The sequence below is a fragment of the Tiliqua scincoides genome, chromosome 13, assembly GCF_035046505.1.
Source record: "Tiliqua scincoides isolate rTilSci1 chromosome 13, rTilSci1.hap2, whole genome shotgun sequence".
NCBI classification, from domain to species: domain Eukaryota; kingdom Metazoa; phylum Chordata; class Lepidosauria; order Squamata; family Scincidae; genus Tiliqua; species Tiliqua scincoides.
In genome coordinates, this window is record NC_089833.1 from 1,397,786 (window position 1) to 1,415,579 (window position 17,794).

General features: G+C 51.5%; 1 protein-coding gene across 1 annotated transcript in view; it reads left to right on the forward strand.

Annotated features, from left to right (window-relative positions):
* The window catches only part of CASKIN1 (CASK interacting protein 1), a 119,531-nt gene that overhangs the window by 89,322 nt on the left and 12,415 nt on the right, over positions 1-17,794 (forward strand). The window contains exons 9-16 of the mRNA XM_066609427.1: positions 2,533-2,627; positions 2,996-3,113; positions 10,231-10,335; positions 11,483-11,601; positions 12,322-12,409; positions 14,348-14,445; positions 14,959-15,069; positions 16,899-17,000. Of these exons, the coding sequence (XP_066465524.1) occupies positions 2,533-2,627; positions 2,996-3,113; positions 10,231-10,335; positions 11,483-11,601; positions 12,322-12,409; positions 14,348-14,445; positions 14,959-15,069; positions 16,899-17,000 (836 nt within the window). The remainder of the gene's footprint in view (positions 1-2,532; positions 2,628-2,995; positions 3,114-10,230; positions 10,336-11,482; positions 11,602-12,321; positions 12,410-14,347; positions 14,446-14,958; positions 15,070-16,898; positions 17,001-17,794) is intronic.

Sequence of the window (17,794 nt, forward strand, 5' to 3'; positions counted from 1 at the left end):
AAGCCATGATGTGTATGTGCAACCTCCTGATTTTAGAAATGGGCTATGTCAGAATGTCAGATGCAGGGGAGGGCACCTGAATGAGGTCTCTTGTTATCTGGTGCGCTCCCTGGGGCATTTGGTGGGCTGCTGTGAGATACAGGAAGCTGGACTAGGTGGGCCTTTGGCCTGATCCAGTGGGGCTGTTCTTACGTTCCTATATCCCTATCTGTGAAGCGCTTTCAAACTAGAAATAAATTCAGCAGACCCTCCTTATCTGTGGAACTCAGCATCTGTGGATTTGAGCATCCAATGAAGCTGAGCCCATGGCTTAGAGGGCCTCTGAGGACCTCCCACATGCAGCTTCTAGTGGCATTCGGGAGGTGTTCTGAGGCCCAGTCTCCTCAGAAGGCTTCCCAGATGCGGCCAGGAATTGCTGGTGCAAATTGGAAGTGTCTTCCGGTTGTATCTGGGAGGCTTCTGAGGAGGCTGGGCGGCTGTGTGCTACCTCTGGAGGGCCAGGTGTGGTCCCCAGGCACTGTGCCACTGGGCCCTCCTGGAGATTTCTTTATCCACAAAATTTGACATCTGTAGGGGATCCTGGAACGGATCCCCCGTGGATACTGAGGGCCCTCTGTAAGGAAGCGTTGGAATACAGCTGTGTTGTTTTATTCATTGGTACCCTGCTTTTACAAGAGCGCTACTAATAAAGCAATTAAAAACTAATTTAGAGACAGGAAATAGGAATGTGGATGGCTGGCATTTTAACACTGTTTAAGTTTGAAATGGGAAAGTGAAGGAAGTTTTCAAAATCCACTGCATCAAAATGTAAGCCTGGCTCTGTCTCCCTCTACTGGGTTTTTAAGGTTTTTAAGCCTAAACTGAGCTTTCCATGGCGCTCTTCCTGAGTGCTTTTCTGAGACCGCAATCCTATACTATACACCAGGGGTGCTCACACTTTTTTGGCTCGAGAGCTACTTTGAAACCCAGCAAGGCCCAGAGATCTACCAGAGTTTTTTTTACAATGTTCGCGCCATCATAACATATAACATTTATGTGTACAATGTATGTTGGTGTACCTTGAGCCCCACTGAGTATAACAGGACTTACTCCTGAGTAGACATGCTTAGGATTAGGCTGTGAGGCTGCAATCCTAGCCACACTTACCTGGGAGTAAGCCCCATTGAGTACAATGGGCCTTACTCCCAGCATTTCCTCCCAGAGGCACCTGAAGGGGGGGTCGGCACTCCGCGATCTACTCATTTTGCCTCGCGATCACCTATTGAGCACCCCTGCTATACACCCTTTCCTGGGAGTAAGCCCCACTAAACCACGGTTAGACTTACTTCTGAGTAGAACATGAGTAGGCATGTGTTTACAGTCATTTAACAGCCCACCCTGTTAGGTAGGCGTGTATTATTATTCCCTACCTAGCAGAGAAGGGGTCTGAAGCAAAGAGAAAGTTGGCCACCCAGTGAGTTTGAGGCAGAGGTGAGACTTGAATTTGGGGCATCCCGCTGACCACTTACAGCAATTGTGAGAGATGTCAAAGCCCTATACTGCTCTGGGCCAGGCTATCTTAGAGATCGCCTACTCCCGTACAATCCGGCTCGTCCTCTCAGGTCATCAGAGAAGGCCTTTTTACAAGTGCCGCCGCCTAAGGAGGTACGTGGGGCGGCGACAAGAAACAGGGCCTTCTCAGTAGTGGCACCAACGTTATGGAACTAACTCCCTTCCCCTTGACTTGAGAATGGCTCCCTCTCTTGAGTTTTTTCGGCGAGGCCTAAAGACCATGCTCTTTAAACAAGCCTTCTGATTCCATGGCCTTTTTAACACTTTTATACATCTTTTAGTTTCTTTTGACAGGCTGGATTCCTCTATGATTTGCTGTTTTATGCTCTTTTTATTCTGACTTTATTCTGACTACTATTTTTATGGCCTCTGTTAATGTGTTTTTAATATGTTTTTATCTGTGTTAATTCATGCTTTTTAAAATTGTTTTTTACATGTTGTAAGCCGCCCTGGGTCCCTTCCAGGGAGAAGGGCGGGATACAAATAAAGTTTATTATTATTATTTATTATTATGTCTCCAGAATCTGAATCATGCAGCTTAAAAATGCAGATTCCAAATCTGTGTTTTGATGTAGATTTTCAGTGTTTGGGTGGTGCATCTCTGCTCCAACTGGAGTCCAGAATTTTCCATTACATAGAATAAAAAAGCTTTATTGGACGGGACGGGACGGGACGGGACTCAAGCCTCATGTGTAGGAATAAAAGAGTGAGCATATATGGAGTGCCTTTCCATGGAGCAGCCATATTCTAGGATTGGGAAGGGGCTTGGGTGTCAAAGAAGTGAGGGATGTGCCCCTGCACCTCTCTTTTCCCTGCTGAAGGTTCAACAAGTACAGCTCCCCACTGCTGCAGCAGTGTGCCTAGGAAAGGCTGCATCTGGTCAGCACTGCCCTGTGATGCAACTGGACCATTCCTTCTGGGGTGATGTGGGGGGTTCTGTCCCACTGTGTAATTGATCCTCTCTTCTCCCCCCTGCCCCAGATGCTTCAGCAGCTCTGCAGGTCCGGGCTATGAAAGATTATTGCAACAATTACGACCTAACCAGCCTCAACGTGAAAGCTGGGGATGTCATCACTGTGAGTTCTTTTGTCTCTCTTGTGCCATGTCAGGGCTGGAGCACACCACTTGCTGTCTAGGTCTACTTGATATCTTAAGTGCAATTCTGCAAGGTTCCTTATGCCAGAGAAATCAGTTCCTAGCAGGTGAACTTCTCCTGATGTTGTTTCAGGGCAGTCTTAGGCCTGCTTAGCATCCCAGCTGTGCCCCCTGCCCACTCTCTGTGCCCCATGAGAAGGCTTGCGGTCTTGCCCCCCCCCCACTAGAAGATGAGATGCAAGCTACAAAGTGCAAGATCTTTACTCTGTCGACTGCCCTGCTGTGCATTTTAGAAAGTCTTCCCTGCTGCTATGCGTGAAACTGACCCCGGTCCTTGTTTCTCTCCCAGGTCCTGGAGCAGCATGCCGATGGCCGGTGGAAAGGCTGCATCCATGACAACCGGACCGGCAACGATCGAGTCGGTTATTTCCCTTCCAGCCTGGTGGAAGCCATCAGCAAACGCACAGGCAAGGAGTTCTTTCTTTGGGGTGGTTCTGCTGGACTGTTTTCCAGTGGTGTAGCTAAGGGGGCAAGGGGGTACACTGCCTTGGGTACCACACCTCAAGGGGGTGCTGACCTGGTTGCCCAAGGGCTTGAGGTGGAAAAAGCAGCCTTCTGAGCCTTGGGAAGGTTGCACGTGGCCTCCCCATACTTCAGAAGGCCTCCAAGAGGTTGAACACCAGAAGGGGTGTTAAATGTGACACCAGGGGAGGGCATTGAAATGTTTTGTGCTCCTGGGTGCAGAGCCACTGCCGTTCCCCTCCATCTTGGAAGCGGCAAAGTCCTCGGCTCGTAACGCCCAGACTGAGCAGCCGTGTCTCTCTGCAGTGGTTTTGGCTCCCCATTTTGGGTTGTCTGTGTGAAAAAAGCCCAGTGCATGAGAGCTCTGTGTTCCAGATGACTCAAATTCTGGAACACAGAGTGCCAAAACACATCACCGCTCTGTGCTGGTGTAATTCATTTTCCTCTTGTCGTTCTGGAGAAAGGAAAAATTTCAGCAGGCTGGAAATTGCCCCTAGGCCAGCAGTTCTCAAACCTTTCAGCATTGGGACCCACCTAGCTTTAAAGGCTTCAAAATAGGTGATCCAGAAAGAAATAACATTTTAATGGATTTATTTATAAGTAATATTTTATTTATTTGCTTGCAAAAAATTTGATCCATTTCTCATAATGAGGTAGCTCTAATGAACAACCTTGAGGCTTGAGGGGCTAAGTGATGTGACTCGCCTCAACTACCTGTCATTGCGGAACCAGAAAACAGGCGCACAAACACTTATCTCCCTGTATTTATACAAACTTGCAAACTGCAGGAGCTCAGCTGTTTGCAGGGCAGTTAGCACCTCTCTGATTTTTGAATAGCCTCCAGGCTTGAGGCAATTAGTTATCTGATCTTTCCATGCCTGTTGTTTTCATTAGAGGCTCTGCAGGACCTACCAAGTGGGTCCCAATCCACAGTTTGAGAAATGCGGCCCTAGACTCTTTCAAGCCTATCTCAAATCATAGGAACGAGCAACTTTCATATGTTATGTTACATTTTTGAATCTTGGGGTTCTGTCTGTGCGATGGTATGTTTTTTTTCATACTCGCCTACAAGGGCCTTGCTGTCATTCCCCCCCTCCTCATTTCACTGCGAATATGAGTAGACCCTTGGCCAGGGCAGTTTTTAATACACTCATATATAACTGCCTAAGACCAGATGGACAATCTCTTTTGTGTGACAAGGTGATGGTGAATGAGTTTAATTTCAGATGATGAGAAAAAAAAATTCCATTCTATTAGCTCCTGCTGTGTAAATCTTGAGTGGGTATAAGCTGAATGTGTCACTGGGTTGCTTTTGGAGTTGCAAAATTAAAAAGGTGGGCGGGAGTTGGCGGTGATGGGGGGAGCAGAGTTTGTTGATATTCATGGCCCCCTCTGTTAGGGCTTGTTGCATTCTGATGAACGCCTCTCCGCTCTTCTTCATTGATTTATTTTTGTGACTTTACACCCTGCCATTCATCCTGAACATTTGGCTCAGGTAACAACAATGGAAGGGGACTGAGAATTGCAAATTTGTAAATTTAGCCCTTTACAGTTCAGTTAAAATCCAATTAAGCAGGTAGAACTCATAATCAGTTCTAAAAGTGGTTTGAAGATTGGTCAGATTTTAAAGTATGAGTGATGGGGGGGGGGGGCTTCAGATTTATTTATTTATTTATTTAGAAGCATTTACCAATTTGAAAAATCCATTCACAGCATATTTCATGCACAGCGACAGAGTTGGCTTGTTGCCCACCAGGATTTTCTCACATTCCAGATTTGGCCATGGTCTGTAAGGCTACAGGCAGACAGTGGTTCCTTTTGGGAGAGGCGAAGGTGACACCCTGGAGGTGTTGCGGTTTACTTGTTTTGCCTCACTGTTGCTTCCAGTCCTACAATCTTGTGTTGTAAGCAACATCAAAACAGAGATGAGTGAAGGTGTGCTTCACAGGCAAGAGGATTGCCTTAGGGTTGTACAACCTTCAGCACTGTGAAAAATAATTGTTTCTGTGCAGAGCATTTGAAACATTTCACAAGCACTATCCTTATCCTTTCCACACCCCGATAGTGTGTGGTATTATCCCCATAATGCAGATGGGGAGGACTGAGGCAGAGAGAGGTGCTTAAGGCCCCCAAATGAGTTCTTGGCAGAGATGAGATTTGAACTGGGGGTCTTCTTGATTCATAACCCAGGGCCAAACTGGGTGTACCATTAAATGCATTTTGGCCTTTCCACCTCCTTCCAAACAGCAGCCATTGGTATCCCTGGGAAAGTCAGCTCCTGTCTCCTTGCAGTCCCCCTCTGTGTTGGGGGCCCTGCAGCAGTTCCCTGAGGAAAAATGGAAGTCAGACCACAGTGGGCCTTTGGTATCAGCAGGGGATCCATTCCAGGACCCCCTGCAGATACCAAATTCAGCAGATAATTAAATCTGTCCCCCTGCTGGGGGGCAGGGTTGTGGTGCCACAGGGACTCACCTGTGGGCTGTGCCAGGCCCACTGGCAGTCCCACACAGCCTCACAGCTTCCTCAGAAAGTCTCCTGGATGTGCCCAAAAGTTGCAGGCACTAACCAGAAGTGACTTCTGCTTGCCTCCAGGAGACCTTCTGAAGCACTCCAGCTGTGGGTATTGAGAACAAAACGGTTAGTATTATAATGCCGTTGTACAAATCGATGGTAAGGCCACACCTGGAGTATTGTGTCCAGTTCTGGTCGCCGCATCTCAAAAAAGACATAGTGGAAATGGAAAAGGTGCAAAAGAGAGCGACTAAGATGATTACGGGGCTGGGGCACCTTCCTTATGAGGAAAGGCTATGGCGTTTGGGCCTCTTCAGCCTAGAAAAGAGACGCTTGAGGGGGGACATGATTGAGACATACAAAATTATGCAGGGGATGGACAGAGTGGATAGGGAGATGCTCTTTACACTCTCACATAATACCAGAACCAGGGGACGTCCACTAAAATTGAGTGTTGGGCGGGTTAGGACAGACAAAAGAAAATATTTCTTTACTCAGCGTGTGGTCGGTCTGTGGAACTCCTTGCCACAGGATGTGGTGCTGGCGTCTAGCCTAGATGCCTTTAAAAGGGGATTGGATGAGTTTCTGGAGGAAAAATCCATTATGGGGTACAAGCCATGATGTGTATGCGCAACCTCCTGATTTTAGGAATGGGTTAAGTCAGAATGCCAGATGCAGGGGAGGGCACCAGGATGAGGTCTCTTGTTATCTGGTGTGCTCCCTGGGGCATTTGGTGGGCCGTTGTGAGATACAGGAAGCTGGACTAGATGGGCCTATGGCCTGATCCAGTGGGGCTGTTCTTATGTTCTTAACTACAATTCCCAGGAAGCCTTGCAGGTCTCTTGTTATCTGGTGTGCTCCCTGGGGCATTTGGTGGGCCGCTGTGAGATACAGGAAGCTGGACTAGATGGGCCTATGGCCTGATCCAGTGGGGCTGTTCTTATGTTCTTATGTTCTTGGCTTCCACGGATGCTGAAATCTACAGAGGATAAGGAGGACCCATTGTATATTTTGTGTCCCGTCTTGGAGCCTGAGTTCCAATTCTGCTGGGTGGTATGAGGAATCTTCCCCTCCCCCAGGATCTGTTTCATGTGCCTCTTCTTGTGTTTCTGTTGCCAGGTCCGTGGGATGCAGGCCCCTACCCCGGGCAGTTGCAAGCCATCCTGCTCCCAGCTGTTGGCGCATCCCTGCCTAACGGCCATTCCTGCTTCTCCTCTTCATCCTCCTCCTCCTCCTCCCACCAGCTCCATTTCCTGCCTCCACCTCCACAACCGCCACATTCCCATCCACCATTTTTCAGTTCTTTTGGCTACCGCCGGCTCCCCCACGGTGCCGTGGAAGGGCCGGGTGCCACACCAGGTAGTTCATCCACTGCTTCATTGGTTTTTGTTTGTACTTCTGACATGCAGCGGGTCATTTGTTGTGGGTTTTCCATCTTTTTATTTTTTCTCTCCGCATTTTGCTCTGTGTGCACAAATGTTGGTGAACAAGTCAGCAAGTGTGCTTATGTCTGTGATCAGCGTTACTGGCACGGCACTGTCTGTTTGCGGCAAGATTTGCAGCACAACAGAGGCCAAGTACAGTTCCCTGCCCTCTTACAGTTGAAATTTAGCAAGGAGGGAGGCTGAAAAAAGGGGACAGATATGATCAGATGCAGTCTGTTTTCACCAGGGTCGGTGATTGAGGAGTGGAACTTCATGGAAAAGTGGTGTGTGCAGACAGAGGCCTGGGACAGTGATATCATGATGTCAGATGATATTGTGATGTCACTTCTGCATTTCCCCTGGAGAAGGAGGTGCTGGCTCCTTTGCAGGGGCCTCCACAGGAGATTGAACTGGGGGCACAAAGCCACCACAGAGATAGCCCCCTCCTTTGGGCAAACCATAAGTGGTGCAAGGCAGTCACTCCCTGGTTCACCGCCTCAGAGGAGGCGGTGCTGATGGCTTCATCCCTCTTTGGCGGAGCACCCAGGGTAGGTGCCCCTCCTTCCCCACCCTAGTTATGCCTCACTGTGCAGAGGGGTTTCACAGGGAGTGGGGAGAGAGAGAGAGAGGGAGAGAGAGATCTGGAACCACAAGTGTAGGGAGAAAGTTCCTGGCAGAAGGGTGCAGCAGAGGAGGAAGAACAAGCGACTTGCAGAGGGGGGTCTGTCCTCGTCATTCCGTGGCAGGTGAGAGGGTCAGGTAGCAGGAGGTTGGCAAGGCCTTCCCTTTCCTGGAGAGCTGGAGCTAGTCAGAGCAGGCTGATCTGGGGCTAGGCAGATCAAAGGCCCGAGTTGGCAACAAACTGCTTCATACGTTCCTAAGAGCAGCAGAGTTGAAGGTGCTGTGGGGGCGGGGGCAAAAGAAGGAGGGAAGTCCAAGGTAGGGCCTGAACAGCTTTGAAGGAGATGGAGGAGCTTCTTGTGGGGATGAAAGGGGTTAAGGAGGGGCATTGTGCGAGGGGGCAGTGAAAAGTGTGCTGGGCAGTGATGCCTCTGTGCCCTCCTGCCCCCACCCTAGCACTTCCACATGCAATGCTTGCTCACTGCAAAGATTTGGGGTGGGGGGAGGAGAGAGCTCTCTGTTACGTACCGTGGGCCACCCAGATTTCTCAGCCCCAATGGAGTGAACTCCCCTTGTCCTCAGTGCCTGCCCTCTCCAGACAGGTGTGGAATAAGATGCTATGCAGTGGGGTAGAGGTGGGGGTATGGATTGCTAGCACTCTCCCTTTTGCCTCCTCCGGTCTCCTCTGGAGGGGCTCCTGTGTGGTCGAAGCGCTGGGAGGGGTGGATGCGTATGAGTGCAGGTGTGACCCCTGCACTGGGACTGTTTGGCATTTGTGTCACACACCTGCATCCCACCTTCCTTGACTTCTCCCCCTCCCCCGACCCTAGCCTTTCCTCCCTTTCTACCCCTGGAGTCAGGGCACAAGAGCAGCTATTGTTCTGGGTGCCCTAAAGGAGCATGTAACAATTTCATGCTTCTGAACTGTCACTGTGGATGTGCGGGGGGGGGGGGGCGCAGACAACAACGAAAAACAAAAAATCTTCTGCTGCTGCAACCCCCCCCCCAAAAGCCTGCTCCTTTGATTGCTGAGCAAAGCGGCTTAATCAGTGTGGGTGGGGCTTGCACTGGGCCAGGCTTCAGGTTTCCTTGAGCTGTGATCCATTCCCCCAGCTAGCGGAAGGATGGAGAATGCATGCATGCAGACCCACAACTCAGTGTTGAGCCGGATCCCCAGTCCGTCTTCCCCACAGCAGCTTCCTCTCCAGAGCTCCAACGAAGATCAAATGGAAGCCTTGTAGCAGTTGCATAGCTAAGGGGGCAGGGGATACCTTGCCTCTGGTACCATGCCTTGAGGGGGTGTCCAAAAGGCACTTCTGGTTTTTGCTGAAAACCAGAAGTTCCTTCCTGAGGCCTCTAAGATGTCATGGGGGGTGTTAAAAATTTTTGCGCCCCCAGTTTCCAGATGCCTTAGCTACACCACTTGTAGCACTTAGTTGCCCCGTCTCCCCCAAGTCCCCCCCTCCACTGCAGGTCTTTATCGAGCCATTCTGAGACTAAACAAAACAAGTTGTTAGTGCTTTCAGACACATCTCCAAATATGCAGAACCCACGACATTGCTTTTCGGGGGGGGGCGGGGTTGGGACGTCAACGACCCTGTTTGGCTTCTAAGACTTGAGACCACCCAAGCGCAGTCCTGGAGGGAGGTGCCAAGGCCTGCTTTGCAGAATTGGTTCTGGTCCCCACAGGCTCTGCCTTTGCCTAATGTGGAATTTCCTTTGTGTACAAAGCCTGGTGGAATTAAAACCCTCGTCCTTGGTCGTGTTTGTGGCAGGCAGAGCTCCCCTTTGGAGTGTCCTCTTGTCAGCCTCGGCTGGCTCAGGTGGCATCTTGGCAAACCTGTCCTAGCTTGCACAAGAAACGCAGGTGAATTGGGGAAAGTTTCTCCCTCTTACAACTGGGAAATTTGGGTCACCCCATGAGAGCAACGGGCTTTATGCAAAGAGCATTTTCCTGCAGTTGGGATTCTCTCCCCTGAGAGGTGTCAGTGGAAGTCTCTGTTCAGAGGCAGTCTACCTCTGAGGGTGAGGGACAAGCAACAGGAAGTGCCCTTCTTATCAATGCCCAGGGAACATCTCACCGGCATCTCATCTCAATGGGAGAAAGAAGGTGGGACTGATGGAGCCATCGTGGTCTGGCAGAGGGCTGCATGCTGGTGCCCCAGTGGCCACAAGGGCAGCATAGGGGTGCCAACTCCCACTGAAACTATTCTCAGAGATCTTTTTTCCAGCAAGCTGCAAAGTTGGAAGTTCCTGGAGGCCCAGTTGAAACCTCTCCTGCTGGTCCATTTTAGGCAAGTGTTTTGGCAACCCCAGGCTGGTGAGATTTCTAAGGGTGCCAACTCCAGCAAGCAGGGTTCCTCACCCCACCACTGTCTGTGGGGGCTGGCTGTGTTGTTTGGAAACCCCCCTGATGCACCCCACTCCGTTCATTGTGGGATTTGCTGCTGGGTCTCACTGCGTCTCTTTCTCCGCTGGGGGGGCCATGGTTGTCTTTGACACACAGGTTCCCGAGGATCCGATGCCAGCCCTTCCCACCTGTCGCCAGGCGGACCTGCCTCTACGCCAGCCCCAGCAGAGGAGATTTGGGTGCTCCGGAAACCCTACCCAGGTACCAGGAGGAGGGGTGCCGGGGGCACTCCACCCCCAGATCTTTGTCCATGGCACTGGTGGCAGCCCTGCTCAGGTCTGCAGTTTGCTGGCACATCTCTATGGCTGCCTGTGCTCTGGAGACCTCGCCCCCATCTCCACCTCATTGGCTGCCTTTGGTCTGGGGCCATTTGTTGCATCAGAACCATGGCTTAAAATGTTTATATCCTACTTTTATGAGAGAAGAAAATTGAGAAAGCAATTTGCATACCGAAAGGAATGTAGTCATGGTTCTCTGCCCCCAAGCTGCTCCCAATTTAAAAAAAATTAAAGAACAAGGGAGACAACAGCAAAAAAAAACCCATGGGGAAGGATCAGGATGGTGGGGTGACATAAAGACAGTGGCCCACCCCTCAAAGTAAGAGAGCCCCCAGTTTGAAGGTGCCTCTTTGTCTAGTTCAGGGGTGTCCAAAGTTTTTGGCAGGAGGGCCACATCGTCTCTCTGACATTGTGTTGGGGGCCGGGGGAAAAAAGAATTAATTTACATTTAAAATTTGAATAAATTTACATAAATTTACATAAAGTAATATACTTGAGGTGGAACTTATATGAATGAATGAAGGTCTTGCAATAGCTCAAGGCCTATAAAAGGTCTTGCACAAAGCAAGGCTGGCCTTTCCTTTGCTGTTGCTACTGCATCACAGACGTGAAACAACAAGCAGTGGAGGGAGCCCTCATCCCACAGCTCATGCGAGAGGTCAACAGTCGCCCTCAGGCTATGCCGGGCCAGTGTGAGCTCCAACAAATCTCCGGAGGGCCAGAGGCTCATTGGAGACTGGGGGCTCCCTGAGGGCCGCATTGAGAGGCCTCGAGGGCCGCAAGTGGCCCCAGGGCCGGGGTTTGGGCACCCCTGGTCTAGTTAATGGGTATGTTGGCATGGAGTGCGGTTTCAGGAGATGCTGTGGAACAGTGTCGGAGGTAGAAGCCATTCTATGTCAGAACATTGGGCTCAGTGGCCCCAAGTGATTCATGGAGTGCAGCGGGCTCTGGTGGTTTTCCTGGGGGGCAGACCACAGCCACCCCCTCGGAGCACAATCCTGCCCTCGTCAAGCGCCCTCCCTTCTGCACAGTGCTCCTGGACCTCTAAGCTGTCCCTTCCCTGTTGGCAGGCGGTGACCGCAGCAGCGTGGGCAGTGCTGGAAGCGTGGCCAGCGCCCGGAGCTCGGGGAGCGGCCAGAGCACCGGGAGTGGGGGCCACGCCCTCCACCCAAGTTCGGAAGGTGTCAAGGTGAGTGGCCCACTTGGTGTCTCTGTGTGTCTTTGAACTGTGTGTCCAAAAAGGTGCCTCCGAGCATGTCCAGAGTGCTGTGACTAAATAAGTGCTGGCACTGATAGCTGCCTTCCTATCTGGGTGTCAAAGTGCAGGATTGTGTGCCCCCCCCCCCCCGGTAAACCAAAAGCCTCCCAGGCACCTCTGAATCCCAATCCTTGGAATAAATTGATGGTTGCTGCTTGGAGAGGTTTGGGGGCCTGCAGCCCACTCTGCTCCCAGAGAGTACTGGCAAGTACCAGCATTCCACGGCCTGTGCTGCCCCCTTGTGCCTGCCACCTGCACCGGCCAGCTCCCTTGGCAAATGCCCAGGATGTCTCCTTGCATTCCTGGGAGAAAGTGGGCCAGGAGGAGGGGACCACACTCCCCTCCCTGGTCCTCTTCCTCTCGCCACACTGAACTGAACTGAACTCTCACCACTTGCCTCCTCCTGATCCCAAAAGAGGCTGGCAACGTCTTCCACACCGGCTCAGCTGTGGCCACGAATGCCAAGCAGGCATAGCCATTGTGCCACCTGTCCCCTCCCTGTGCCAGTGCATGTCCCTCTTGGGAGGGAGCCCCCAGATCTTCAGGGCTGCTCTCCCAGCCTGGCAGGGTCGCCCCTACTGCCCTTTTCCTTCTCACCCTTTTCTAACCAAGTGTCTGTCTCTCTTCTTCTCCCCTCCCTGCATCTCTCAGTTGCTGGCAACCGTCCTTTCCCAGAAGGCATCTGTGCAAGAATCTGCCGTGGGCGACGGGCCTGCCAAAGGACTGGAGACGCCTGCAGGTGCGTGGACGCTCCGTGGCAGAGCCCCCCACCCTCTGCGCCCACTGGAGCTTTTTCTTATTCCCTTGACAGCTGGCTTCTGCTCCAAGAGCCTTCCAGACTAAACATGACCCTCTCCCTCTGCTGCTGCCATGCCTTCGCTTGCTTCGGTTAGTAGAGAGACTTGGGGGGAGGGGGTGGCCGGGTGGGGGTGCCTGTGCCCAGGAAGAGGGTCTCCACAGCCTGGGTGCTTGGCTGCCTCCCAGCCTCCCTTGAAGGAGCAGTCTGGCTTCCGACAAGGTGCTGATGGCTGGCTGGCTGGCTTGCCTTTGTCTTTGCCCCCCACCATATGTCTGCATCCTTGTCCCCCCCCCCCCACTTTGGGGTCTGAGCTGTGGGCATCATGCCCTGCTTGAGATGTTTGTTGGCCCAACACATCCCAGAGGGCTCTACTCGGTTTTCTGAGCAGGGCTCTGTGCAAGGTGAATCTCTTTGGGAAGAAGGTCATGTGTCACCCACCCCAGGTACAGGAGGGATTGGGGGGGGGGTCTTAAGAACTGGGTGGTGGCCAGGAAGCATTAGAGGGGGGAGAGTGTGGCAGATGGTGCTCCTCTGATTCCCCATCCTCCTTAAGAGCAATAGAGGGGGTGCTTCTTTGCATGCAGGCTTGGCTTTTGAAGGCTGGTTGTGCTTCTCTGTGTTTTGTGAAGGGGAGGGAATTGTTAGAGCAGAATCAACACTTCTGTGTGTGTGTCCCCCGAACACGATCAAGTCATCAATGAGTCCTTTCAGGGGGTCTGTGCCGTTCAGCCTCTTGCTTGGGGTCAAAGTCCAGGCAGCATTGGTCATGAGCCCCCCTGTCCAAAAATGCAGCCTGCCTTTGGCAGCCCCGAATCAGACCATATCAGATGTTATGAGGGTCTGATGAAACCAGGCAAGGGCCAAAGAACTGTCAGGGGCCTGCTGTGTCTTTTGAACCAACCCCCGCCACAGATGTTTCTCCTGCTGGCCAGAAGCCTTGCGGGCTGGTCGGACAAGGATCCGTGGCAGGAGTGAGCCTTGAAAGTCACCTTGGCTGCCATCTTGCCTGCCGGCCGGCCGGCCAACCAATTCCACCTACCTCTGACTGTGGCTGGCAGCCTCCCCCCATCACCTTCCTGATGCATCCAAGACCTCTGCTGCCCATCTCTATGGTTCTTGGGATCTCCTCTTCCTCTGGACGGGTGCAGGAACGGTTGTCCTGCTGCTCGGCCTGGAGGTCCCCTGTGCGAATCTCACCCTGCTGGCTGCCTACAAGCTGCTCTGCCTGAAGCAGAATGGGGTTTGTTTCGTGGTTGACCACAGACACTGCTCGTGGCTTCTCCAGGGGGAAGAATCACAGGCAGCGGGTGATGGGGAAGACCCCAGGACTTGCAAGGCTGCATGCAGGGAGGGGTGGTTTCAGTGATACAACGCGGTGGAAGGCATTTGGGCTCAGACCCCTGCTTTGCACTCCATGCAGTTCTTGGCAGCACCTCTAGTTCAACAGAATGGTTGGCAGCCTTCAGTCTCGAAAGACTATGGTATAAGCCTACAGCACCCTGTATTCACAGGTGGTCTCCCATCCAAGTCCTAACCAGGCCTGACCCTGCTTAGCTTCCAAGATCAGACGAGATTGGGCATGTGCAGGGTAACAGTTCAACAGATCTCAGGCAACAAGTGAGGATGAAGACCTGCCCAAGACGCTGCCAATCAGAGTGGGCAGTATAGGATACTGGACTCATATGTTCAGCCTCAGCCTGCAATATGGAGATGCCACCGTTACGCAGACGTTTCTTGTCTTGTGTGTACAGCACCCTTTCCTGGCAGCTTAACCTTGGCCTGGACCTCAGAGCTCCGAGTTCCCCTCGGTCCAGGTCCCAGCAGGCCCACCTTGTCTGTCTGTTGTACTAACAGCTTCCCCTGCCTCCTCTGCACCAGGTTCTTCTCGGACACCAAGTTTGGGCAGCTCATCATACCCCAGCCAGACTTATGGCGAGCAGCAGCCAAAGAAGGTGGAGCCCATGTCGGAGGGGAAGGCAAGTTCGGGGGGGCCCTCAGTGGGCTGCAGTCTTTTAAATGTTATTTATTGGGTGTTTTCTACCACGCCTTCTTGCTTTCAGAAAGGCTGTCAAAGCAGTGCACAAAGTAAAAGAGGAGGAACCAATCATGTGCACAGTACAGTGGGTGTTGATGGAATGGGCACAGGCCTGTCGCACCCTGTCTAGTTGCTCTTGTTCTTTGAGACGGCTGGGCTATCCTCACCTGCCCACCGGGCTTTGGGGATTAGGATCATTGCACACACACACACACACCCCACTCTTCTTGACCACAGAAGCTACACTGAGTTGTGTGTCACTGCAAGCGGTTTGAAAGCACAACCACACAATCCTTGCATTGTGTAACGTGAAGACATAAAAAGCTATGTGGATTCAAGCCCTTGGCCTCCCTGTTCCAAGAGCTCAGAGCAGGTAGTTTCTTTGAAACTGATAAAATGAACATATAAGCAAACTGCTGTACTCTCTCTGTCTCTCCCCCCTCCACAATCCTAGAGTTCGGAGGCTGTATATCAGTGGCTGTATAAGTTCCAGCTGCAGCTTTATGCTTCCAACTTCATCAACGCTGGGTACGACATTCCCACCATCAGCCGGATGACTCCAGAGGTGAGGGCTGCTGGGGAAGGAGGTAGAAGGGGGCAGGGGAAGAAATATCTTTCTCCAGGAAGAAATATCGGGCCACCTCCTTCCTTGCACACAAAGCAACCTTGCAGTCGGGGCCAGTTTTGTGCAGTAGTGGGCCTTAACAATTTCAATGCACTTTTAGTGCTCACAGTGAGCTGTGAGATTTTAAAAAAGGTTGAAAATCGGTGGGACAGATTTCTGGCAAAACAAAGTCCATTACAGGGTACAATCCATGATGGGTGCATGAAACCTGGTTTTAGAAGTAGGCCACCTCCAAATGCCAGATGCAAGGGAGGGCACCAGGATGCAGGTCTCTTGTGGTCTTGTGTGCTGCCTGAGGCATCTGAAGGGCCACTGGGAGGTTCAGGAAGCTGGACTAGGTGGGCCTTTGGCCTGATCCAGCAGGGAAATTCTGATATTGTTCCATTGTTCGTACAGCTGCTGGGTTTGACCTGCTGAATCTGCAGGGGAAAGAAACTGACCAAAGATTCCTCCTTGATGTTTGCATTGTTGTTTTAAAAATGTGCAAAACGGCTTGATGCACATGCCCTCTGTGCACCCCTCATTCACACTCCATAGTGAGCCTTATTATTGGCATCCTTCAGTCTCGGAAGACCATGGTGTCACGCTCTGAATGGTGGCTCTGGAACAGAGTGTCCTCTCCAGAGCGCGAAGCCTGGGTAAAGTAGGTATGGAGGATAGGCTGTTACCCATGCAGCAAATCCCCCCTCTCCACGTCGCTGAAATGGTCCAATGGAAAGGCAGAGGCCAATACGGTTGGTTCCAGCGGCGTTGCAGGAGTTGCCAGAACATGACTGTTCAGCCATGAACTGCCTGAGGGACTCCGGCTCCGGATTTTGCCTCGAGGTTGACTCCTGAAGCCTCTTCCATAACTGGATGTAGCCACAAGGCAGTGGAGGTTTGGGATCAGAGTTTTCCTTCTCTCAGATGAGCTGCCTTCCCAGGCTGACGAGCCCCATCTACCCGGTGGCTGTTTAGTCGCCTCTTAAGACAAGTACAGCCAAACTGAGGGCCTATTCTTATCCCCAGCCCTCAGGGGAATAGTGAGCCTAAGTGGTCAATATTGTCACATGTACTATGAAATCTTGCTGCAAGGTGACTCATCCCTGGAGTTCTTTGATGGTTCACTGGGTTTTTTAAGCGTGTCCTCAAGGGGCACAATAGTGCAATGTCTTCTGTTTAGAAAATTAAATTCTCAGGCACTATTGCTTACTTGGAGGTGCAGTGGTCCCTTGGTATCTATGGGGGGATCTGTTCCAGGACCCCCTGCAGATACCAAATTCCATGGATAATGAAATCTGTGGGGGGCCGCACTGGCAAACCAGAAGTGCTTTTCAGAAGTGCCCAGGAGGCCTTCTGAAGCACAAGGAGAAGACCTCTCAGATACTACTAGAAAGCCCTTCTGGTCACATATGGAAGGTCCTCTGTGGCCCTCTAGCCACAGGCTCAGCATCCGTGGGTATTCAGATCTGTGGATGCCAAGACCACGGATAAGGAGGGTGCACAGTACATTTTTGGAAACAACAGTGACGATGAGAGAGATTTCTCTCCTTTGGTGAAATTTTCCTGGCCAAATTTATTCCACAAATTCAGCTCACAGTTTCTGCTGTGTGGCAGGTTTTCCTGGCTCAGTGAGGGTCTTTGAGACCCTTTTCAGTAAGCTTCAAGAGTGGTGATGGGGTGCTCCAGCCTTTGTGGGGGGGGGGCGACTCCTGGTTTCCACAGTTTTCTGCCTGTGACGAAGCTGCTTTTGTGGCACCCAGCAGAAGTGGCTGTTCTGTTTGCCGTAGGATCTGACGGCCATCGGGGTCACCAAGCCAGGACACCGGAAGAAGATTGCCTCCGAGATCAATAGCCTGAACATCCCTGAGTGGCTCCCAGAGTACAAACCCGTAAGTCCCTCAATGGATGTCAGCACACCCAACATATGGGGAGAGGCTTGCTATGCGCACTTCCACACTTGGGCGCTTGATCACTGTTGGGATACTACAATCAGCTGGAAATGGGCCACACATCACACTACATTCTCCAGCAGTGCCCTTTCTTGTAGCCAAACTACTTACTGTGAAGTTCTTTCTTACTTATTTAATAATAATATGCTAATCATCATTCAATAACAATTATTATGATGATGCAATTATAATTATTAACTATCATTACAAATATTTGCCTCAGAGCATTGCTGGTGAACTGTCTGCCAAATGTCTATTCCTGCTCCCAAGGTAGGCAGGCTTTAATTTACTGGTTTCCTTTCATAATCCTTGTCTTTTACAGCAGCAGTCTCCAAACCGCAGACTGCTGGTCTCCGAAAAACCCACTCCTGGTGTGAACGGAGCTTACCGTTCAGTGGGGCAGCTTATATCTTCTTTCCCAAGCTGCTCAGAACCTTGTGCTGCCCAGATATATGGGCGCAGAGCTGTTCTTGGTTGCCAGATCCAGCCCATGGGCCGGATTTTGGTACCCGCTGTTTCACAGTGAAAGTGCAGCAGTTTACAGAAGGGGGAATCGGTAATTAATAGCCACTCTCCTGGGAACAGGGATTGATGGGTAAAAGGGCAACTCAGAGGGTGGTACAGAGGCACACTCCAGTCATGCTGAGCAATAACAAAGGCAGAAGTTCTTCATTAGACCCAGGAAGCCTCAATAGATCTGTGAGAGCTCAGGCTGCAGAGGTGAGCGCTGCCCT